The sequence below is a fragment of the Myxocyprinus asiaticus genome, chromosome 2 (genome assembly GCF_019703515.2).
Source record: "Myxocyprinus asiaticus isolate MX2 ecotype Aquarium Trade chromosome 2, UBuf_Myxa_2, whole genome shotgun sequence".
In the NCBI taxonomy this organism is placed as follows: Eukaryota; Metazoa; Chordata; class Actinopteri; order Cypriniformes; family Catostomidae; genus Myxocyprinus; species Myxocyprinus asiaticus.
The window spans coordinates 9,574,860-9,599,881 of NC_059345.1; the positions used below are offsets into that span (position 1 = coordinate 9,574,860).

Consider the following 25,022-nt stretch of genomic DNA (forward strand, 5'->3'; position numbering starts at 1 on the left):
AAAATTGCGTCTTGAAACCAAAGACCCTTCAGTTGCATTGTTACGTGTCACCGTACACTGACCTGTGAATCATCCTGTTACAGTTATCATGACCTGCATGTTCCTCATTTAATTTTTACTATCATTCATTCATTAATCTTCATTGCATTTTATTTATGATACCCTACAATGATTCCTACCGTACTGAAGAAGAAACAGCATGCCATTGAAGATCTCTCGTGGGATGTTTCATGTGATGTTTTGATGTAATGATGGGATTGTTTTTGCCTACTTTATCATCCATAGCGAAAACAGTAAATCTGGTCTCTTAAAAAAATAATAGCACACCTCTTCTCAACAAAATGTACGATTTGAAGAACAGTATCAAGTGGTGCTGGACAAGTTATATGCCAAAGTTTGTTCATGGGTTTGTTTATATTCCTAACCTTAAGTATGAGCAATAGTAATAGTGATAGTGATGCTTGCCGTAGCAAACACCAATTTTAAATCTAATGCCTTTTATGATACACTACTGCCATAATTAGAGCAGTAAATAATATCCAAATCAACATACCTTTAATCTGCTCAAGATTTTATTAATCACAGTATACAGTGTTTCCAAAATCTGCAATGAGGAATAATGGCATGTTAGAAACATTTATAAAAAAATAAATAAAATAAAATCACATGCACAGAGGGAGGAAAAAGCTGTGGAATAAACATACAAGAACCATAATTCCGGTAACACTTTACAATAAGGTTCCATTTGTTAACATTAGTTAATGCATTATTTATCATGAACTAACAATGAACAATATATATTTTTTTGGCATTTATTAATATTTGTTAATGCTAGTTAATAAAAATACAATTATTCATTGTTAGTTCATGTTAGTTCATAGTGCATTAACTAATGTTGTTAACATATAAAACTTTTAATTTTAAAAATGTATTACTATATGTTGAAATTAACAATAACCAAGATTAATAAATGCTGTAAAAGTATTGTTCATTGTTAGTTCATGTTAACTAATGTTGTTAACTAATGTTCACGAATTGAACCTTATTTTAAAGTGTTAACATGATTCCTTTAAATATCCTTTGCATACTGTATATGTGTGTTGGTGTGTGAATGAGAGTGTTGTGTGGGAGAATGTGCTGTTGGCTTGCTTGGAAAGTGAGCTGAAACAATAAGCCAAAGCAGAGATTTGCCTTTGGAGGAATCCCAATCATTGTTACAGCTTCTACAGGAAGACCATGTGCTTGGCCTGAGATGCTCATTCTAATTCTGTATGTGTCATACAGACATCGCGCATTTTACTAGTATTGCGGATTAACTAACTAAAAGTAGTGACGCACTATATTTTTCAGTAGTGTGAAAGTAGCTCGATGCTGTTTTCAATAAGCTACTTTTTCAACAGGTTGCGATTTAGCGTGACAAAATGCTACATCACTCTACACGTTCTCCTAAACTGTCCTCTCTCTCGTACTGTTCTGAGCGTTGGAAAGTCATATTTGCTTTATGAAATAAACCAATTATTAATTTGTTCGAATCTCTGCACAAATGAGCTCTGCATGTCCCTGTGTGTCATTATTTTTATTAATTATTATTATTTTTTATTTTTGTATTTTTTTTAATGAAATATGAAATATTGTGATTTCGGCTAAGTTATATATTTCCCTATCTGTCACTCACTCGACGTTGTCACTAGGGGTCACTCTTGGGAGCACCTCTGAAACACCTCTGGTCTTTGAAAAAAGGCCAGTGAGAATTGGCGAGTGGTATTTGCATACCTCCTCTGGAGTCAGCAGCACCTCAAGTCTCTGCGAGCCACTCACATCCCGGGCAACCTCAACACTCATGACAGGTTACCCTCAGGGGAGAGTGGAGACTCCACCCTCAGGTGGTCCAGCTGATTTGGAGTCGATTCGGTTGAGCGCAGGTAGACCTGTTTGTTTCAGGGAATCCTCCCACTGCCCTGACCGAGGCACCCCTCGGTATAGACACGCTGGCACACAGCTGGCCCCCTGGACTACGCAAATATGCGTTTCCCCCAGCGAGCCTACTTGCACAGACCCTGTGCAAGGTCAGGGAGGATGAGGAGCAGGTCATCCTAGTAGCACCCTACTGGCCCACCCAGACGTGGTTCTCGGACCTCACGCTCCTTGTGACAGCCCCCCCCCCCGGTGAATTCCCCGGAAGGACCTTCTTTCTCAGGGACGGGGCACCATCTGGCAACCGCGACCAGACCTCTGGAATCTCCATGTCTGGCCCCTGGACGGGACATGGAAGACTTAAGTGGCCTACCACCCGCGGTGGTAGACACAATCACTCAGGCTAGGGCTCCCTCTATGAGGCGCCTGTATGCTTGAAGTGGCATCTGTTCGCTAAGTGGTGTTCTTCCCGATGCGAAGACCCCCAGGGATGCGCAGTCGGATCTGTACTTTCCTTCCTGCAGGAGAGGTTGGGGGGGGCGGCTGTCCCCCTCCACCTTGAAGGTGTATGTAGCCACTATAGTGGCACACCATGACACAGTGAACAGTAAGTCCTTAGGGAAGCACGACCTGATCATCAGGTTCCTGAGAGGTGCTAGGAGGTTGAATCCCTCCAGACCGTGCCTCATTCCCTCATGTGTCCTCTCTGTAGTTCTTCAGGGTCTACGGGGAGCCCCCTTTGAGCCCCTGGAGTCAGCTGAGCTTAAGGCACTCTCTTTAAAGACTGCCCTCCTGACTGCGCTCACTTCCATCAAGAGGGTAGGAGACCTGCAAGCGTTCTCTGTCAGCGAAACGTGCCTGGAGTTCGGTCCGGGTTACTCTCACGTGATCCTGAGACCCCAACCGGGCTATGTGCCCAAGGTTCCCACGACCCCATTTAGGGATCAGGTGTTGAAACTGCAAGCGCTGCCCCAGGAGGAGGCAGACCCAGCCCTGACATTGCTGTGTCCGGTGCGCACTTTACGCATCTATTTGGATTGCACACAGAGCTTTAGAGTCTCTGAGCAGCTCTTTGTCTGCTTTGGTGGACAGCGGAAAGGAAGCGCTGTCTCCAAGCAGAGGATCGCCCACTGGGTCATTGACGCCATAGCAATGGCATATCACTCTCAGGACGTGCCGCCCCCGGCAGGTCTACAAGCCCAATCTACCAGGAGTGTAGCGGCCTCCTGGGCCTTGACCAGTGGCTCCTCTTTAACAGACATTTGCAGAGCAGTGGGCTGGGCAACACCCAACACCTTTGCGAGGTTCTACAATCTCCGGATTGAGCCGGTTTCGTCCCGTTTAGTAGCAGGCACAAGCAGGTAAGTCCAGGAAAGCTGGCCGGGTGTATCGCTTGTGCATAGCACTTTTCACCTCCCCTGAGCTGAAGACGTGCGCTGTTGACTCCCAGTAGTGTTCATAAAGTGTGTTCCCTAGATGACTTCCTCCGAGCCCTGTGGCAGACGAGTTTGCGGAGAAATTCGCTGCCGGCTCATTACATGTGCTAACTAAGCGCTGTACTGGGGTAGGTGCTCTGCATGTGTTGGTTCCCCATAGGTGACCCCATGCGACGTATATCTTCTGCTAATTCGTTTCCCTGTTGGTAAACTGCATCTTCCTTGAGCAGAGGCCCCTCTGCCCCAGTCACCATGTTTGTAAAAACTCCTCCCCCATTGGGTAGGACCTACCATGGGACTTCTACACATGACATACTTCCGACAAGGCTCGGCAAGACCATGTGACGTATTTCCACTCAAAATACCCCCCCCGGGGTGTGGTCGCCGCAGTGTCTTCCCCTTGGGAGTGACACACCCCCCCCCCCGACGTAGAAACTGGTGACCCCAGTTGGTTAAATTTCACTCTTTTTTGGGGAGAGAAAAAAAAGAGGATAAGAGGCTACGACTGGGCTAGCCTGTCCCTATCTTTTGGGCAGTCGACTTTTCCCCGAAGGGCAGTTCGATGCTCATAACAGCGTTGGGGGAGGTTATGTGTCGGCCTAGTGCGCTGGCTACAAGGCACACAGTGGTCTGCCCATCACACACCGCCAGTTCACGTAACACAGTTCAGCTAGTTGTAGTGTTTCGTATAGGGACCCCAAGTGTCACTACATCAACACAACGTCGAGTGAGTGACAGATAGGGAACGTCCTGGTTACTTTCGTAACCTCTGTTCCCTGATGGAGGGAACGAGATGTTGTGTCCCTCCTGCCACAACGCTGGACTACCCGCTGAAATGGCCGGGACCTTGTCTCGGCTCCTCAGCACAAAACCTGAATGAGTGGTTGCATACCAGCTTCTTTTATACCCGTATGTTCGGGGGAGTGGTATGCAAATACCACTCACCAATTCTCATTGGCCTTTTTTCAAAGACCAGAGGTGTTTCGGGCTCCCAAGAGTGACCCCTAGTGTCACTACATCAACACAACGTCTCGTTCCCTCCATCAGGGAACGGAGGTTACGAAAGTAACCAGGACGGTATATATATATATATATATATATATATATATATATATATATATATATATATATTATTATTATTATTATTATTATTATTATTATTATTATTTTGCTGTTTTAAGTGTCACAATCGGCCAATCATGTGGCAGCAGTGCAATGCATAAATTCATGCAGATATGGGTCAGGAGCTCCAGTTAATGTTCAAATCAAAAATCAAATCACCTTATTGTCACTCAACCATATACACAAGTGCAACAGTGGGTGAAAGTCTTGGGTGCGGAGCAACATAGCAGTCATGACAGTGATGAGACAAATACCAATTTACAATAAACATCAGATTTACACAACACAATTTACATATCTAATATACACATAATTACACACAACACAATATACAAATAATAATATACATACAGTATACAATACATACAATATAGAATAAACACACACACAATATAGAATACACAGTGTACAATAAAAATAGTATATATAAAATATACAGTAGGTTGTATTGTGCTGTATTGACATTCAGGCTGTCGGCTGATAGTCAGCTGCCAGTGTGTTGTTAAGAGAGAATATAATTTGGGACAGTCCAGTGTAAGATTAATAAAGTGCAGTGCTGATGTATATTGATTGTGAGAGATCAAGAGTTCAAAAGTTAATTGCTTGAGGGAAGAAGCTGTCATGAAGTCAGCTGGTGCGTGTCCTGATGCTGCGATACCGCCTCCCTGATGGTAGCAGTGAGAGCAGCCCATGGCTAGGGTGGCTGAAATCTTTGATGATCCTCCGAGCTTTTTTCACACACCGCCTGGTATATATGTCCTGGAGGGAGGGAAGCTCACCTCCGATGATGTGTCTGGCAGTTAGCACCACACTTTGCAGGGCTTTGCGGTTGAGGGCAGTGCTGTTGCTGTACCAGGCAGTGATGCAGCCAGTCAGGATGCTCTTTACAGTTCTGGTGTAGAACCATGTGAAGATGTGGTGGTTCATTCCAAACTTCCTCAGCCGTCTCAGGAATGATGATGGCGCTGATGAGCCTTCTTCACAACGGCATGATGTGGACACCGAGGAACTTGAAGCTGCTTACTCTCTCCACCGGTGCTCCATTGATGGTGATGGGGCTGTGTTCTCTGTCTTTTCTCCTGAAGTCCACCACAAGCTCCTTGGTCTTACTGACGCTGAGGGAGAGGTTGTGCTCCTGACACCAGCATGTCAGAGTGTGCACCTCCTCTCTGTAGGCTGTTTCATCATAGTTGGTGATCAGACCTACCACCGTCGTATCATCAGCAAACTTAATGATGGCATTGGAGCTGTGTGTTGCCACACAGTCATGTGTGTACAGGGAATACAGGAGTGGGCTGAGAACACAGCCCTGTGGGGCTCCAGTGTTGGGGGTCAGTGATGAGGAGATGTTGCTGCCCATTCTAACCACCTGGCATCTCCTTGACAGGAAGTCCAGGATCCAGCTGCACAGCGAGCTGTTTAAGCCCAGAGCCCAGAGTTTCACATCAAGTTTGGAGGTGGATGGTCTACATCAACAAATGACCACTTCGTAAAGTGCTCAGTGAGTGTATGTGTTCAAGTTTAATGGAGTCACCAAAATCAATATTTAATAATTCAAATACTTTAATATTTTTGAGCCAGAGAAATTTTGCTTTGATTAAAGTATAAAGTACACATATATATAATTCAAAATAATGTCTATATTTTCTTCAAGTCATACATTCAGAGCCACATAAATATAATTCTAAATAAATATTATTTTATAAATATGTGTAAAGTACTTAAAATTAACTGAATTTAATGTCAGTAACTAACCTGACTGCAGTAATTGCTAGTACGTGATGCATTACTCAACTTTTTGCACTAAAACGACATTAAATTACTGTAATGAATTACTTTGTAATCAGATTAAAAACCAACACTGTATATATGAAAGTTATAAAAGATATTGCCCACTGTACATAGTTCACTACATTTTGTTAGTAGCTTGTATAGCCAACTGCTTTTTCAAAACAGAGTTTGAATGTAGTTTAGCTGCTTTAAATTCTGAGTAGCTTACTGGATGGCGAGCTACAGTTTTAAGAGCTATGATTCTCCAGCACTGCATATGGTGGGTGTTTTTGTCCACTCACATGTAACGGGACCATTTCTGTACATGTGTGTTGACAGATGAGAAAAGGTTATCAGAGAGAGCAATCCCATGCTGAGACACATCCGCAGACATTGTAACTCCTCCTAGTGCCCTGTCCAATCACAGGCAAGAGAATGATAAGGACTGCAATGCAGGGGCTAATATCATCAGGGAGCAATTGAGCTGATTCACAGTCAGCCCTACCAACATGGAAATGCACAGTGAACTTTCTCTTTCCCTCTCGTTCATTCTCATTCCGCTAATATTACAGAGGCGCATCAGTGAAAAGTACCAATGCCCAAATTACATTTCAGTCATTATGGTTCATTCTTAGGCTGGCAGGAAGTCCAGATGATTGCATAGCTGCCTTGGATTTCGGGAGAATTAAGATTCAATCAAACACACTACAATGCTAAAGCACCAGCTAGGGAGGTTAAATCTGCAGTGCTCCACTCTCCCTTCTATTAGCATGATCATGCTTTCATTTTTATAAAAGCTGACAAATGGTTCTGGACACTTTCCTCAATTTATACTGTACTCCAATTAGCCTTGGACCTAAACTTAGCAATTTAAGATGTACTGTGCTGTGTGTGACGGATATGAAGTATGACACTGAGATTTGTGAGTTGAAGTGTTTTTAAGTATCATGGAATAGTGCACAATAAGTCTGTAATTTCTGTGCCACTATAGAGTAAATTGGAATTGTGTTGGGGAAGCTCTTTTCGAACTGCAGCCAGGGCCGCGTTAACCCAGTGGGCAACATGGGCTGCAGCCCCCAGCCCCCGAGAGTATTCTCATTTGCATTTCAAAATCATGCATTTTGGTCCAGGTAATTGTCTGTAGGCCTATGTCACACAGCGGGGTCGTGATGGTACGTATGGGATAACCAATATTAACAGTTATGTCCTCTCAACAGCATGTCGCATGAGAATGTCAGAAAATATGACAGTGGTGCAAAAGAGAAAACAACAGCAACAGAAAAGACAGAGAAATTAAGAAACTTTCAGTAAAATATCCAAGCTCACAACTTTCTTTTAAAAAAATTCAGAAGAGTTGGAAGACATTGATAGTGTTGATACAAACAACAATGAGACTAATCCAACTGCATCTACAACAGCCGCAGTGCTTTCCAGAGACAGTGAGCCTTCCTCGGCCTCGCCCAATTTAGGTAGGCCTACGTGCCCTCCTTCACCTACTTTTGAATCGAATGCTTCAACTGAAGCTGGCCAACAACAACAAACCCCTATAGAAGAAAATACTTCATCCACTGATGTTGCTTATTGGGGCCATATCACAGAGGAGTTACGTTGTTACTGGGTTAGCAAGGGTATGAAACCATTCTTGTTATGTCAAAATAAAGACGTGCCATTCCAAGCATCAGAGCTAATCTACAAAAACTAGAAAAGATGTTTGTGCAAAACCTTGTTCACACATTCTAAGCGTAATGGAGAAAATGTGCCAAGAGAATGGCTTGTTTATTTACCTTTGACTGGAAATGGTATATTTCTTCTTTTGTCAGTTATTTGGGCAGTCTATGAGTTCTTTCTCTCAATCCGGTTTTTCCAGTTGGAAGCATGCGTGCGCACGTGTGGAGGAGCATGAATTAAGTCAGCCTCATAGAAATGCCATGCTTACCTGGTTTGCACTGACACAGACCCTTGGAATATACTCTGAACTCAAAGAGCAATGCGGAGAAGAGCAGAAATATTGGCAAGAAGTCCTAAAACAGGTGGTTGCAGTGATCCAGTTCCTGTCAGAGCGCGGTCTTGCATTCCGTGGAGACGTTGAGACCATCGGGTCACCCAACAATGCCAACTATTTTGGGATACTGGAACTTCTCAGTAAGTCTGACCCTTTCCTAGCAGAACATATGAGAAAATTTCAAAACAAGGGGAGAGGGACAATCTCTTATTTATCCAGCACCATATGCAAGGAATTTATTGCTCTCATGGGACAGCGAGTTCAAGCTGAAATAATTCTTCAAGTACAGAGCTCTAAATATTTCAACAGCTTAACCCATTGGCTGCTTGTATACCCTGCACTGCTCATTCCCTTAATCTCGTAGGAATTAACAGTGTTGATTGCTGCAGTGAGACAGTTTCATTTTTTTGGATTTATGCAGTCATGTTTTAATTTTTTTTGGCATCCCCTAAGCGATGGAAAGTTGCTATGGATGAACTTGAACCAAACGAAAACAGTCGCTTAGAGACATTAAAAGGACTTCCTGACACTCGATGGTCTGCTCATGCACAGGCCACTAAAGCCCTCTGCCTGCATTTCCAAAAGTTAATGGATGTCTTGCGTAACTTGTCAACACATGATAGCCAGAACGCAGCTACTCATAATGAAGCAGGATCTCTTGCAAAAAAAATGAGTAGACTCGAGACTGCATTTTTATGCATATTTTGGAACAAGATCCTGCAGAGGTTCCAGAAAACAAGCACAGTCCTTCAAAGAGTAGACTTGGATCTAATGACAGCTCCAGAAATGCTTCAACAACTTGCAGCTTTTGTAGAAGATTTACGCGAATAGTTTGGAGAGTTGGAAATGATGGCCAAACAAATCTCTGCTACACAGCAATACAGGACAGCAACCACTCGGCAAATAAAAATAAAAACAAGAGACAATGAATCTAACACCCCCGATCACATCCTCACAGGCAGTGAAAAATGTCATGTAGATGTATTTCTTGTTATTATTGACTGATCAGTATGCTGCGTAAAAGGTGTAATGCATACGCAGAGACATGTCACAACTGGGGTTTCTTAACCCATCTAAAGAACATGTCAACTGAACAGATGCGCAAGGCCTGCCGTAATCTGATACTTAAATACAATGAGGACCTACAGGACGAATTAGAAGATGAACTTGTTCAGTTTGTGACGTATTGCAGCACAGTGACCAGTGACCTCTCGCCCGGAAATCTAATGCTGACGCTCAAAGGAAAGTAGCTCCAGTGTGCTTTCCCTAATGTGGATATTGCATTGAGGATTTATGTCACCCTCCTGGTGTGAAATGCCACGGGAGAGAGGTCATAATCAAAACTGGCACTTATAAAAATAGACTGAGAACATCAGTGCATGAACAAAGACTGAACTGTCTGACAGTGATGTCAAGTGAGTACGACCTTCTGCGTCAACTAGATTTTAAGGATTTAATCGAGGATTTTTCTTTTAAGAAGAGCTGGAAGAGGGACTTTTAGTGGTGAGGGATATTAAAATAATTTTAAATATTTGCTGGACTCTTTCTTTGTTTGTAAAATGTTTACACGGTAAATATAGCCTAATTTATGTGGATTATTTTTGTTTGGATTATTATTATTTATTATTATCTATTACTACTTTATGTTGTTCTTTTTGTTTCTATGTGATCAGCATTCATATGCAAGGCCATGCAAGTGTTCACAGTGCGCTCTTTGGTTGCGCAGTTTGGCATGTTTGGCATTTTGCGAGTATGCTGTGCCTTTGTCTCTGCACAGTAGAGGTTCTTTGATTGCGCTATTGGTTTCGATATGATAGTAAAAAAGGACTGACAGAATGATCTGTTTCTCAACCACACCTATCATATCACTTCTGAAGACATGAATTTAACCACTGTCATGTAGGTTACTTTTATGCTGTATTTATGTGCTTTTTGGAGCTTCAAAGTTCTGGCCACCATTCATTTGCATTGTATGAACCTACAGAGAGGAGATATTCTTCTAAAAATCTTCATTTCTGTTTAGCAGAAGAAAGAAAGGCATACACATCTGGGATGGCATGAGGGTAAGTAAATGATAAGAGAATTTTTATTTTTGGGTAAACTATTCCTTTAATGTGGTCAAGTGCTATCCGATAGCGATCTGATTACTGAAAATGCATGTTACTGCATGTTACTGCAAGAAGCAAATGGGGCCTTAGGGACTAAGGTCTTTAGCCAGTCTTTAGTCTTTAGTTTACTTTTATTGCATTTATTTATTTATTTTTTCTATACAATAAAATTGCATTGTGACTGATGAATATTCTGCCTTTTGTGTTCCACAAAAGAAAGTGATACATATTTGGAACAACATGAGGGTGAGTAAATGATGACATAATTTATGTAAGGTTGAATTATCACTTTAATGTAAAATGCACTTACAGTGCCATATAGAGGTATGTGCAAGCACAATTTTACCTCATCCATCTAAATTATCCACACTTTCAGAAACGACCAATAAAAAAATAATAAAAATAAAAATAAAAAAACAAGTTAAGTAAAATTGTCTTCCTTGAGTAATTTTTGTTGTATTTTTATTTACAAGAAATTAAACCATACATTATTTTAAAGAGTAATCTCTTCTTAAGAAGTTACAAATGTTTTGTGTTGTTTTTAGGACTGGTGTGGTAGCAATATGATGGAAAAATCTGTGTTGTTGCTGTCTGTATGAATTCACCAGCTAGCTAGATCAGTGGAAATATAAAAGAATATACAGAGGACAACTGCTTATTTTAAAGTGTGGATGAGCGGTACATTTTAAATTACTGTTGCATTTTACATCTGTATTTCTGATCCATTTTTTAAAGTATACAGTATATTTGGAGTTTAAAGTTTATTAGAATATGTATTTTACATAACTTTGTCATGCTTGCTGTGTGTTTACATATAGTTAGATATTCATATTAAAGCCAGTCCTTCATAATCTGATGATGTGCTGAAGAGTTTGAGGTTGTGATGTGTATTGACTAATATTATGTATATATAAATTATTATAGAGCTTTTTTATTTGCTACATATTTTTACATACCATTATAAAGCTCATATAGGGTTAGGGTTTTATATAACATTGACCTTAATAAAATATACTTCGTTTAGTTGCATTCGACTAAATTTACAAATTTAATTGCCAAAATGTTATGATTGCTAATATAAAATTCAAAGGTTTGTGCCGAACATTTTGTTAATAAATGAGAAAAAAAAAAAAAAAAGTGTTACAGTTATCCCTGTTCTCCCCTTTGTCCTTTTGTACTCAAATACCAAATGCCAAAAGTTTGTATCTGTTAATTTGTGAGAGATTAATTAGGAGTTGTTTAGACTTGGTGTGAAACGGATAACAGACTTCACTTTTAGCTTGAAAACATGCACATGATAATTTTATAGTAATTTCTGCTGTTTACAAATGTTGCCTCATTGTGCCCAGGACAACGCTTGTGTCTCCAATATTAGGCCAAATAGCTGATGCTCAACTAGATAAAAAGATAAACAAGAGATGCTTGTGAAACAGCAAATGATTTTATTTTATTTTAATTTTCTATTTTTGGAAAAATATGTTAATTTAACTCATTACACAGCCCAGATGCCCACAACAAACAAAAACTTGAACAGAGCAAAACTTTCATTTAGTTATGGCACGTTAATGAGAGTGATACTGGTTTCTAATTTTAATCTGTAGAGAGAATTACTATTCCATAACAAAATTTAAATAATCTAGAACAATTATGCATTTGACAAGCAAAGTGAAGATGTTAAAAAGCTTCTAATTTTTATATAAATATTTAAAATATATATATAACTGTATATGTTTACACTGTATATTTTAAATACTTTTATAAACAACAACTAAGTTGACTGCTCAGTATTGTTTATCGACATGACCAGTCACTTTAATAGTTAAAACATGTTAAAAATCAAGTAGACCTTGTCACTGTCTCATGTTGCTTTATATTCGTACAATTATTCATGTGGTTTAAAACTTGTTGTCATTGATCTTTGACTGGCTATGTTTGTTAAAACTTTGTCCTTCATTCACAAAAAGAGCAATTCACAGTCTGAAGAGTGTTTGCCATAGCAACTCCATCTCTGTGCAAGATAAACTCCACTGATTGGGGAAATGCTGCTGAAAAGTCCTCTGTTGTCAGATTGAGGTGAGGATTTCTGAATTACTGAGGGAAAGTAAGATTAATGTGCCACTCAAGTTAAAATGTCTTACCTCTCTAGAGCACACCTGGGGAGACTGACCACTCAGGCCCAAACTTGTAATATGTTTTTAAATTGGAAGCTGATGATGATAATGAAGCTTGACAAGAATACTTCTATAATGACACAGATTAATGATGAAATAGGTGCTGTGGACACAAGTATAGGAACAGACTTCCTTTACAAATGGCAGTAATTGTCCGTGCCATGACCAAGCAGTTGTTACGTGTGTTCTAACAAGTTGTGGTTATCAACGTTGAAAATAATTTAGTATGAGAATTATGCTGAGGCTGATTTTCATTTAGAGTTATGAATCCGTGCAACTATCAGTTTTCTTTACAAAATACTATCCACTGTAAAAATGTCTCCAACGAGATATAAAACATTCTGAGATTACAATTATTTTGCTATACCATTTGGTGATTATAGTGGCGCAGAAATCACACACTTCCACCGTTTAAACTATTTTAAGTGAGTCTACACTGTTCCACACACATGTTACCCCCTGAAGATGAATGTAGAGATGAAGGACTTTCCCATGACTTACATTTGTGTGATAAATACAGTTGAGTGACTTATTCAGAGTGCTCTAATATTCTGGCTCAGATCTCTGGCTACTGATCATAATCTTACATTGTTGGTTTTAATAACACTCTATATTCACCCTGACTGAGTCTGTCATCTCGAAACCTCACAAATCTCTACAGCTACAGCAGCTTATTCTCTGACAGTGCAGAATAAATGTTAGCCTGAAAGAAAAAACTCTATATTTTTACCCCGTGGTTAATATTAACACACTGTTATTGGTGTAAAGAGAGTGACTGAGAACTCAGATTATCAGACTAACTAATAACCACCATGTCCCTGTGATTTAGTTAACTCGAGGAGTACTATCATAACTTATTCATAACCAAGCTTGACCATGTGAAAAATGCCAGTTAGACCATTTTGCAAGTGCTAGGCTCAGCAAATACATTTTTATTTTTTATGTTTTATTAATTATTTGAAGATTTCTACTTTTGTGCATGAAGTTAGTTTCCAGTCACCTGTCTATTCCCTTGTCAGTTTTACATGAATTTAGGTAGTTTATCTACAGTAAATGGTAATTAATACACTAACCAATCATTCTAATGGGCATGGAGGTGCAATATATACACAACATATCAAAATGATGAATAATTTATAGGCATATACCTAATGCATATTCATGGTTTATATTTATTGTTCGGCATTACAACAGAACGAGAAGGCAATAAATTACACTGTATACTTTACATAAGCAAGAATGGAAATGCAAATGAAGGCACATATATATTTATCAAGAATACTCCTTGAACACTCCAAAAGTATGGAAGTATAATATATATATATATATATTTTGCAGGTGGGAAAAGATAAAAGAGACAGGTACTAAAAGGTCAATACATTTATTCTTGCATGAGGGGAAAATTTGGTTTTAGCAGGCCTTCTGAAGATCTCTTGCATGAAACGATACTTTGGGAAATCTATCAATCTAATGCCAAAATCTAAGTAACCATGGGAACATGTGGTTATTCACTCTTTGAAAAAGGCAGAAAAGCAGGCTGTAAATTTGCAGTCTCAGGTGCGCTTGACTGCTCTGCACAACACCTCACCCTCCTGTAGCACCTGTAACATACCTGCAGAATGGAAAACAAAGAGAGTCTCTCTTCTGTCCCTGTGGCTGTTGATTCCACTGGGAATCATGCCCATTCTCAGCTCAGATTATACCCTCATTCTCTCCATATGCTAACCTGAGCCCTCTTATTCCCCACTGTCATACTGCACTCATTTTGTGCAAGGAACATCTCATTATTTGTTTTACTACTGCTGTATCAGGAGCAAGGCTGCTGTGTGTGTGTGTTTGATTACGGATGTCCACTGATTCATTGCCCCTTTCTCCAAAGAGAGATACCTGAATAATAGATATGGGCAAGGGCAGGAAACTGTCATGTACTCACAGGGGAGGGACAATTGCACTTCATCCTGCTTATTGCATCTGTGTCCCTCTGCAGATTCGAGGAAAAACCAGCATGCATGAATCCTGAAAGCAAAACCCACACACCATTTGAGAAATGCTAGCATACTGGACCTCCCATGAGTTGAGACAATATTAATACTTAATAATATCCACCCAACTTGACCCCCACCCACACACACAAAAATGGAAAAAAAAACTGCACTACCTTGATCACAGAGGCTTTAAAAACTTTTCATTCCTCCCCAGCATTGCATATTTTTTTATTTTTGTTCTCCCTTATTTGACACAGTTCAGGTCATGAAATATGCCACTCATGATGAGTTAATTCAGGTGTGTTAAATAACAGACATCCAAATGTGTGGTGCTGGGGAGGCTCCAGGAATGGTATGTGGTCTGATCTAGTCTTGCACAGCTATTTTCCATACAATGACAGTTGACCACATCTATCAAGCTTCAAAATGTATGTAGAGGTACCCAACTGCCTGTTGAAGCTGCTGCCATTTTGGTTGTTTTTTCACGTCTTCACATATGACAAGTGGGAGATGTTGAAGCTTTCATTAAATTCTAAGTTTCCAATTAGTCTGAGGTGTCATTAAGAGTTCAGCAAAGACATTAATGTGTTTACAAGTCGGAAACTTTACGTGAATGCAGGATTAGCTATTTTAGGCTGAACAACAGCCAGACTGACCATGACACTTCATCCAAATTTTCCAGTAATCATTGGAATAGCTCTGGAAATACTCCAGCAAATGTGGTCAATGATTAAATTGTTTGAACTTAAGCATCATGTTACAACAACTAAACTGTGTGCAATTTTGACACAAATCATGTGAAAGAAACTTTCGCTACTATAATAAGGAAAATTATATTGTAATCGCTGTAACAAAATCTCTTATTATAAACTGTAGTAGTTCTACCATTGAGTGTATAGTTCCTCTGAGTGGCTTTGCACAGAGAGGTTGAATTAACTTAATTGCATTTGTCCTAATGAAAAGAGGAAGGGCTTCTACTTTGATAATCTTTGGATGGGAGAAGGACAAAATCAGAATAGTGATCTGAGCAACTGTTGAAAATATTGAAAAGAGCAGACAGTTGACCTTGTGTGCCGTTGCCGTGTTTACAATGAAATTCGGCATCACAATTTTTCAAAGAATCTTTTTGGAAGGCCTCCTTTGCGGACACATATACACATGAAATAGCATTCTTGATTTTTGGCTGACAAAGGCGTAAAGAGGCACCCTTTTAAAAGCAAATGTGTGGTTTCCTGTACAGTTTGCTTTGCACTGTTAAGTTTTAAACCTTTTAATTTGTATTTTAACTGCATTCAGTTGCAAATGCAAATTTTTTGTGGCTTTTGTGGCAATGTGAGGGTGGCAGAAGCGGGTATGCATGTATATTTAATGGCAAACATCCCTCTGGCCCAGCAGGACTGTAGATGCTAATGAGGACTGGCAAGTTGAGAACAGAAAGTGCTACTCGTCTCCTCCCTTGATACACACTAGAGAGAGAGACAGAGTGAGCGAGCGCTTTCAAGAAAAACATCTATGCAATCAATGCACACAGCTCCATATGGATGATTTCAAACATCGAGAATAAAACCTTTTGACACATGAAAAGCAAAACTGTTTACCGTCATTTAGGGAACTATGGTGTCAAGTCTTACAGCGACAATTAAAATTCTATAATTGTTTATTCACCCTCATGTTTATGACTTGCCTTATTTGGTGGAACACAAAAGAAGAAATTTGAAAAATGTCCAAGATGCTCTTCTCCATACAATGAAAGCTTACAGTAATAATGGACTGCCAAGCTCAATAAAGGACAAAAAAAAAGCAACATAAAAATAGTCCATATGAATCATACACTATAGGTTTTCTGAAGCCATTTGGTAGTTATGTGTGAGGAACAGACTGAAATTTAAGTCTTTATTCACTGATAATTTTCAGAGTTTGCAAAGTCATCGAATACATTTGCATTGACGTCAATGATGAACATGACAGGCCAAGTTTAAATATAAGGAAGTGTTAATGAGATTAGAAAGTTACTCTAGGGCCCTATGATTTCAGTGATGCAGAAAACATGGATGGAACTGTGGGATTGAATTATAAAAATGGGAATTAAGTGTGAAACATGGAATTTCACAGAATTTGGAAAAACTTGGGATAAAATGACAAGTCAACAATTAATCAAATTCAAGTTGTGAAATAACCAAGTGTGATTAAAAGGTTGCTATTTAATTAAGTATATAGTCTGCATGTACTGCGTGCTCTTTAATAAACTGCATGCGTTAAATTGAAGATATTATGACATAAATATATTTCTGTACAGAAAAATTTAATATTTAATGCAGTAGCAATATAATAACTGCTGTGTAGCACTTTATTTGACCAAAAATGACTGCGATGCATTGTTAAAAAATTAACTAATATATTTTGATTTCATTAAAGTTCAGTCATGACAACTCTCTGAAAGATTTAGCATGTTAATGTGGGTATGGTATATTGATAGGACAATGAATGAATTAGTAAATAAAGAATGAATTTTCATGGGTGAACGATCCCTTTAAGCATGTGGACATGCTGCTGCACAATTAGAAGAAGATAAGATATGCTGCATCAAGCATGTATGACATGCACAATTAGACATAAATACAATCCCCCAACCAAGCAGGGAAAATGCACAAATGCAAAACAAAAAACACAACTAAACAAGCAGATCTACTGCCAAGACTTGTGTACTGCTGCTGCTGCTCCAAAGAGCCATGTGCACAAAGTGTATGCTAACTAGGTGTGCCTTGGCCAGCTTGGCCAAATGGCATAACGCTCATGATCTAAACCTCTATGTGTGGCCAGCTTGGCCAAAAGACTTAAACGGCTAGTGAACTGACTCATAATGTGTATCTGAATCAGAAACGCCCAGAGCTTATTTACTAATGAATTAGCCTAGCTACTGTATGTGTAGATTTATTTAAACTAATGACCTAAGATAGCGATGTGTGCCAGTGCCTGATTTGGATATGGCTTTCCTTGATAAAGACATGCTTCTATATGTCATGGCCAAAAGCAGACCTTACTGTGCAAGCTGAAAGAAGAAAAAGCCCAAGCAACCACCGAAGTAAATCTCTTGTTCAGAGAAAACTCACAGCAGTGAAACCAGCTTGCAAACCGAGCAAATTTAAATGTTAGACAAAAAAAGAGAATTGGGAAGTAGATTGGCTTCCCCATTACATGTCAAAGGACCTATCAGCTTACACCATGTGCTGATTGGCTTGACATATATCATGTGAGTGAGCTGACTGGCTAATACATAATCAGCTTGCACCATTCAGAGTTACCTGCCTGAACTTAGACATTTTTATGAAGTAATTTGATTAGACAGCTTTAATGATCAAATTTAATTAAAACATAAAATATTGAATTTAGAAAAATAAAAATGCATTTAGTAAAAATTCTCATAGGACCCTACATCTGCAGATAGGAAAATTTACAGTGAACAATGACTTATATTTTGGTCTGTTCTTTTCACAATGCATTCGTATGGCTGTTTTGAATAAAGTGCAAAAGTCATATGGACTGATTTTATGGGGGGGGGGGGTTATGTCCTTTTCTGGACTTTACAGCCTAATTTGTCTGCCTAACTTCTCCCTTTGCGTTCCACGAATGTACGAAATTCTTACATGTTTTGGATGATGAGTAAATGATGACAGAATTTTCATTTTTGGTTAAACTAACCTTTTAAACATCCCAACAACTACAGTCATGCAGTATGACATTTTTCTTTTTTCTTAGTGTACTCAAAGTAGCTTGTTTGATATGCCTGTAAAATACAGTGTGAAGGAATATTTTAGTGAACTTAGTAACCGTATGCCATTTACCTCAGAAACAAACAATGTCTTGAACTCTAGAGAAGGTTAGTCACAAATCTTCTTAGCATCTGTTCTTTTTACTGGAATAAATTATAAATACTGAGAATATTTACTATACATGTAGATAGAAAACAGTTGATTGTATCTAGATATGTTCCAACATACTGGCATGTCCCAAAAAATGTACAGTGTTATTTCAAAATAATCTTAACCTACAAACCTGAGAGACTAGAAGAAATACAGCAAGAACGTTGCCAAAGCGTTTGCTACATAGTAGCAATTAAAGCCCCAATACAAAACATGTGCTATGGAGCCAGTACAACCTTCAAGTCAAGACAAAACCAAGTATACCTTGCACAAAATAATTCTCATTACAGTGTAGAACCTCAAAATACACAATGCAATATCTGCCAAATGTGGCTGATCAAAATGCACAAGTACAGTAGCAAGGAAAAATGTTTAACATTTATCATATGATGTCAAGGTCAAACAGAGACATCCAGGTGCTTTGTGGTCTCCTCTTCTCAAGTATATTTCACCTCTGCAATACATCCAGAAATTCTTCAGTCTCAAGGGTACCATCATAAGGTGCTACCAGGCAACATACTGGTGATCGTCCATTTCTGGCCAGTGCATTTTTGGAGGGTCAGCTGAAATCCAAACTCATTGTCATTGTTCTCCACGAGTTCAAGGCATCGCTTTGACTTGATGTTCTGGATGGAGCCTGCCTGAAGGAAAGAAAGAGAAAATGGATACATTTCATTAAAGTCTTCTCCAGCTGTGACCTGTTCCTGTATAGATGGAGCTGCCAGTGATTCATCCATTAGAAGATTCATCTTCAGTCTGGAAAAACTTAATCTGGCATAACAAATAATACTCTTCACAGCATTGGATTCAACACCAATGCTGAGTTCAGTATGACATGCTAGCATACTACTCTTAATATTTCTGACTATTTCTTTCTAAAGGGTTATTCTTTTTAGATTCCCATTACTGTAATATCCAGTACAGTATTTATTTATTTATTTTGTTTACACTACTACAGTATTTATTTTTTTAATCAGCATAAATTAAAGCAATTTGAAAATACTATTAACTTTAATATTATACCATAAATTGTTGGCATTACAATAATGTATAAGGCTATTTTTTTGTAAATGGTGATTCTCATTAGACTCCCATTATTGTAATATACAATTTTTTTTGGTAACACTTTACAGTAAGATTTTATTAATTAACATTACTTAATGCATTAGGTAACATGAACTAACAATGTATGATATATATATATATTTTTTTTTTTTTTTTTTTTTACAGAATTTATTAATCTTTGTTGATTCAATTGTTCATTGTTAGTTCATAGTGCATTAACTAATGTTAACATGTTCAACTTTTGATTTTAAAAATGTATTACTATATCTTGAAATTAACATTAACCAAGATGAATAAATCTTGTTAAAGTATTGTTGTTTGTTAGTTCATGTTTACTAATGTTGTTAACTAATGATAACAAATAGAACCTTACTGTAAATTATGTATAAAGAAAATGAAGCCTATTTTCCAAATGGTGATCCTTTTCAGATTCCCATTACTGTAACATACAGTATTTTATTTTACTGTATTTCAGTGATTTTATTATTTAAATCAGTATAAATCAAAGCAGTTCAACAAATAATACAGATTTAAATAATATATAATTATTTTTTGACAACAAGGAAAATTAGTTATGTTTATTTTTACATTACAGTTATGTAGAATTGGAGGGGAAAATGTGCTTAATTGTCATGAAAATAATATCACAATGGAAATAATCACAATAGTCCTAAAAACAAGCTTCATTTTCTTTAAGCAAAATATAATATATTGTTTCTTTCTTTTGATTTTGGGGTGAAATATGACCCAGAAATGTTCTTGACAGGTTTTGTAAGATTCATCCATAAAAAGAACAATGACATGAGGAGTTTGAAAGTTTGGGTCAAAGTATTCAACACTAGAGACATCAGGCACATCTTCTGAAAGGCTTGATAGATTCACAGGTGGTGTATCTGTGAGGAAACACTGTACATTGCTGCAGGCTTAGACATGAGAGAGCAGGCTTAGAGCTACAAGGAAGAGTTGCATTGATCTCAAGCCGGAGAAGAAGGGACTGGAGGACTGAGATAGGATTGCTGATTTACTGCCAGCACTCAGTTGAGCCTCAGTGAGGAGATCGCCTGTGGCTTTAAGACCTGAGTTCATGTGAGCTCAGTACCGTGGACTCTCTCTCAGTCTCTTTTTCTCTTTGAGAGGTGTCATGGAGATCCCACTGCTGAGATCAGGAGGTCACCATTCTCTAACCGTTTCTTCAAAAAGAGTGTTATCTGAAGCATATAATGTGCAGCGTGCTGCCTTGAAGTTTATGAGAATGGAACATACAGCAACAAGCATTACAGTTTATCGGGCCAATGTTCCAGAAGAGCGCAAGGGCATTTTCCTGCGTATGCACCACAGTAGTTCCAAGCAACTGAGGCGTAGTACTAAAGGTTAAGCAAGTATTTTTTCCATTTTAAAGGGTTAATTCGCTCAAAATTTTGTCAACATTCTTACTCAGTCACCATTTCCTTTTTTTTGAATGGAGAAAAAATATTGCAATAAAAATATTGCAAATATTATGTTGCAAAGAAAGTGCAACCCAGTCTCATAATAATAGTGCGAGATGGCGAAATTGTATAAGTTGTCTCGTACAAAGACATACGACTTTTACTACCACAGAGAAAAATAAAATGAACAAATTAATCTTTTTTTTTCTACGTTTAACTGCTAACCCAAACCTAAACCTATGCAAAGTCAGTAACACTTTATAATAACTACACGGTATAAAGTATTTGTAAAGCATTAGTTTATAGTCAATTGATCATTTATAAACTATTGTTCCTACATTAATTAGCTACATACATATAGTTTGTTATTTGTTTATATTCACTGTAGCAAAATATTTATAATTGTTAAATACGTTCATTTGTAGGCAGGTTGATAATGTTTTTTAACATGAACAAGGCATGAATTCATAGTAAATAAAGAAATTATATATGTAATTAATTGGATTTACATTTAGAGAAACAGAATCAGAATGAGCTTTATTGCCAAGTATTCTCACGTACACAAGGAATCTTTTTTGGTGAAAGGAGAAACAAGTGCACACAGAACATTACAGTGAGACACAGAATATATAACAAGGTAAGAGTATAAACAGACATACAAATAATAGGACATATAACAGAATGGCGTATGTACATGTGCAAGAGGTAATGTATGTGCAAGGTAGGGGTATGTACATTTACTGAATTAAATATGTGAATTTACATATGACATGAGATATGTATTTACATTATTGCACTATGGGGGAGCCCTGAAGCAGTTTAATTGTTCATGTGGAAAATGGCCTGAGGGTAAAAACTGTTCTTGAGCCTGGATGTCCTAGAACTGAGTGCTCTGTAGCACCGGCCAGAGGGCAACAGTTCAAAGAGGGAGTGGGCAGGGTGTGTGGGGTCCAGAGTGATTCTACCTGCACGTTTCCTTATTCTGGAGACGTACAGGTCTCGGAGGGTGGGCAGGGGGAAACTAATAATCCTCTCAGCAGTCCTGACTATCCGTTGTAGTTTCCTTCTGTCTGATTTGGTGGCTGAACCAAACCAGATAGTTATAGATGTACACAGGACAGACTCAATGATGGATGAGTAGAACTGTGTCAGCAGTGCAGGGGGATTTCTCCTGAAGTCCACTATCATCTCCACTGTTTTGAGCGTGTTCAGCTCAAGGTTGTTGTGACCGCACCAACAGCCAGCTGATCAACCTCCCGTCTGTTTGCAGACTCGTCACCATCGCGGATGAGGCCGATGACCGTGGTGTTGTCTGCAAACTTCAGGAGTTTGACAGTGGGGTTTTTTGCAGTGCAGTCATTCGTGTACAGGGAGAAGAGCAGTGGTGAGAGAACGCATCCCTGAGGAGCACCAGTGCTAATTGTGAGGGTCCCGGATGTAAGTTTCCCCAGTCTCACTAGCTGCTGCCTATCTGTCAGAAAGCTGGTGATCCTTCGACAGACTGAGGTGGGCACGGAGATCTGGGTCAGTCTATTTGAGAAAAGATCAGGCATGATGGTATTGAAGGCTGAACAGAAGTCCACAAATAGGATCCTTGCATAATTGCGAAGTGTTGCAGGATATAATGCAGTCCCATACTGACAGCATCATCCACAGACCTGTTTGCTTGGTAAGCAAACTGAAGGGGGTCCAGCAGGGGTCCATTGATGTCCTTCAGGTAGGCCAAAACCAGTCTTTCAAACGACTTCATGACCACAGATGTGAGAGCGACAGGTCTGTAGTCATTAGGTCCTGTGATTTATTTTTTTATTTTTTTGTGGAACTGGAATGATGGTGGATTGTTTGAAACAGCAGGGAACTTCACACTGCTCCTGTGCTCACACTGCTCTATTGAAGATCTGTGTGAACAGTTGGTCAGCGCAGACTTACAGACAGGCAGGTGAAACACTGTCTGGGCCTGAAGCTTTCCTAGTCTTTTGTTTCCGAAATACCCAGCACACATCCTCCTCACAGATCATAAGTGCAGACTGAGTAGCAGGATGGGGGAGGAGGGGGGTTCCAGGAGGTGTTGGTGTGTGTGAAGTGAAGATCAGAGTGGGGGAGGGGTGTGAGACTGGGCTTTTAAAACCTGTAGTAAAACACATTCAGTTCATCAGCCATTAGTTGACTCTCTACAGAGCAAGGGGGAGGTGTCTTGTACTTGGTGATGCTTTTTAGGCCTTTCCACACAGATGCAGTATTGTTGCCAGAAAACTGTTTTTTCAGCTTTTCAGAGTAGCTTCTTTTAGCCACTAAGTTGTCTGAGTTTTCCTGTAAACCATGGTTTATTGTTATTGAATGATAAAAATGTTCTAGTAGGGATGCAAATATCCTCACAGAAACTGATATATGATATCACCGTATCTGTGAGCTTGTCCAGGTTGCAGCCTCAAAACACTCCAATCATTGCAATCAAAGCAGGCTTGTAGTTCCAGCTCTGCTTCATTGGCCCATCTCTTTACAGTCCTTACTACAGGCTTAGCTGATTTTAGTTTCTGCTTGCACATCAGGAGAAAATGAACCAGACAGTGATCAGAGAGTCCTAAAGCTGCACGTGGGACAGAGCGATATGCATCCTTTACAGTGGTGAAGCAATGATCCAGTATATTTCTGTCTCTGGTGGGGCATGTGATGTGTTGTTTGTTTTTTGGCAGTTCACGAGTGAGGTTAGCTTTATTAAAATCTCCCAGAATAATGATAAGAGAGTCCGGGAGTTGTTGCTCCGTGTCTGTGATGTGATCAGCCAGCTGTTGCACCACTGCGTTCTTGCATGCTTGTGGCGGGATATAAACACTCACCAGAATAAACGAGGAAAACTCCCGCGGTGAGTAAAAAGGTTTACAGTTGATGAAGAGTGCCTCTAAATTAGGACAGCACATCTTCAGTGCTGTTACATCTGTACAACAACTTTTGTTGATGTAAAAGCATGTTCCACCGCCTCTCATTTTCCGTGATACGATCCACTTTGAACAGCTGAAAGCCTGGCAAATTGACGTGCTGTGTGGGATGGCTTCATTCAGCCAGGTTTCCGTGAAACACAGAGCAGCGGAGTTAGATATGTCCTTATTTGTTTGAGTGATGTAATTAATGTATTTGTTACTGTTTTCGTAACGCTTACTATTAAAGCAATTATTACTTAAAGGGATAGTTTACCCAAAAATGAAAATTTGCTGATAATTTACTCACCCTCAGGCCATCCAAGATATATGGATGTAAGAGTTTCTTTCTTCATCAAAACAGAATTTAAGATTTTTAGGATTTCATTTCAGACCTCCTCCTTTAAACAATGCAAGTGAATGTCCTCCATTTTTTTGATGGTCCAAAATGCATATTTAGGGTGCATCAAAATAATCCACATGACTCCAGTCGACAAATAATTTCTTCTGAACCCAAACGACTGATTATTTTTAGAAACAAAACAATACTTATATACTTTTTAACTACAAATGTTCACTTCCGTACATCTCTGTGACACACGCTCATGAGAGGAATGACGAAAGCTCATTGGTAAGGTCACGCGTCATGTGGAGGAGGCAGGAAGTTTACAAGAGAAGGAGCGCTGTAGAAAAGTTTAATTGTCTTTGCTGTAGATTTGTATTTGTATAAGTGTATTGTTCAAAATGATTGTTTGGCATGTGTATCCTGGATGCTTCAACCTTCAGAAATCCCAAAGAAAATGCACACCGGGAAAAATATTAACTTTTCATCGATTGCCTATACATGATCATGAGCGATTGAAGCTCTGGCTTATCGCGCTGAACCTGGATATCAGTACATCCCCAACATTCTCTCAAATATTAGAGGGTGTGCAGTGAACATTTTACCCCTGAGGATTTCAGACCATCTAAAGAAACAAAGGGTCGATATCTGAATTCATTGGCTGTGCCCGTGCTGTTTTTCCAGCGAACTCAGGTATGTCATCACCCGATTTCTAATTCACCGCACCTGCACTCAATTCATTTGCTCATCACTGCCTGCATAAATAACTCACCATCACGCCACTTCACTGTCAAGTCTTACGCAAAGGACTCACAGTGTTTATTTACCTTTCTCTTTTTGCTCT

At 39.1% G+C, this 25,022-nt stretch overlaps 1 protein-coding gene across 1 annotated transcript in view; it reads right to left on the minus strand.

The window, feature by feature from the left end:
* Positions 1-18,274: 18,274 nt before the first annotated feature.
* Positions 18,275-25,022, minus strand: part of LOC127412715 (polypeptide N-acetylgalactosaminyltransferase 18-like) — a 153,246-nt gene continuing 146,498 nt past the window's right edge. Inside the window, exon 11 of the mRNA XM_051649316.1 lies at positions 18,275-19,069. Within this exon, the coding sequence (XP_051505276.1) occupies positions 18,923-19,069 (147 nt within the window). The 3' untranslated portion in view covers positions 18,275-18,922. The remainder of the gene's footprint in view (positions 19,070-25,022) is intronic.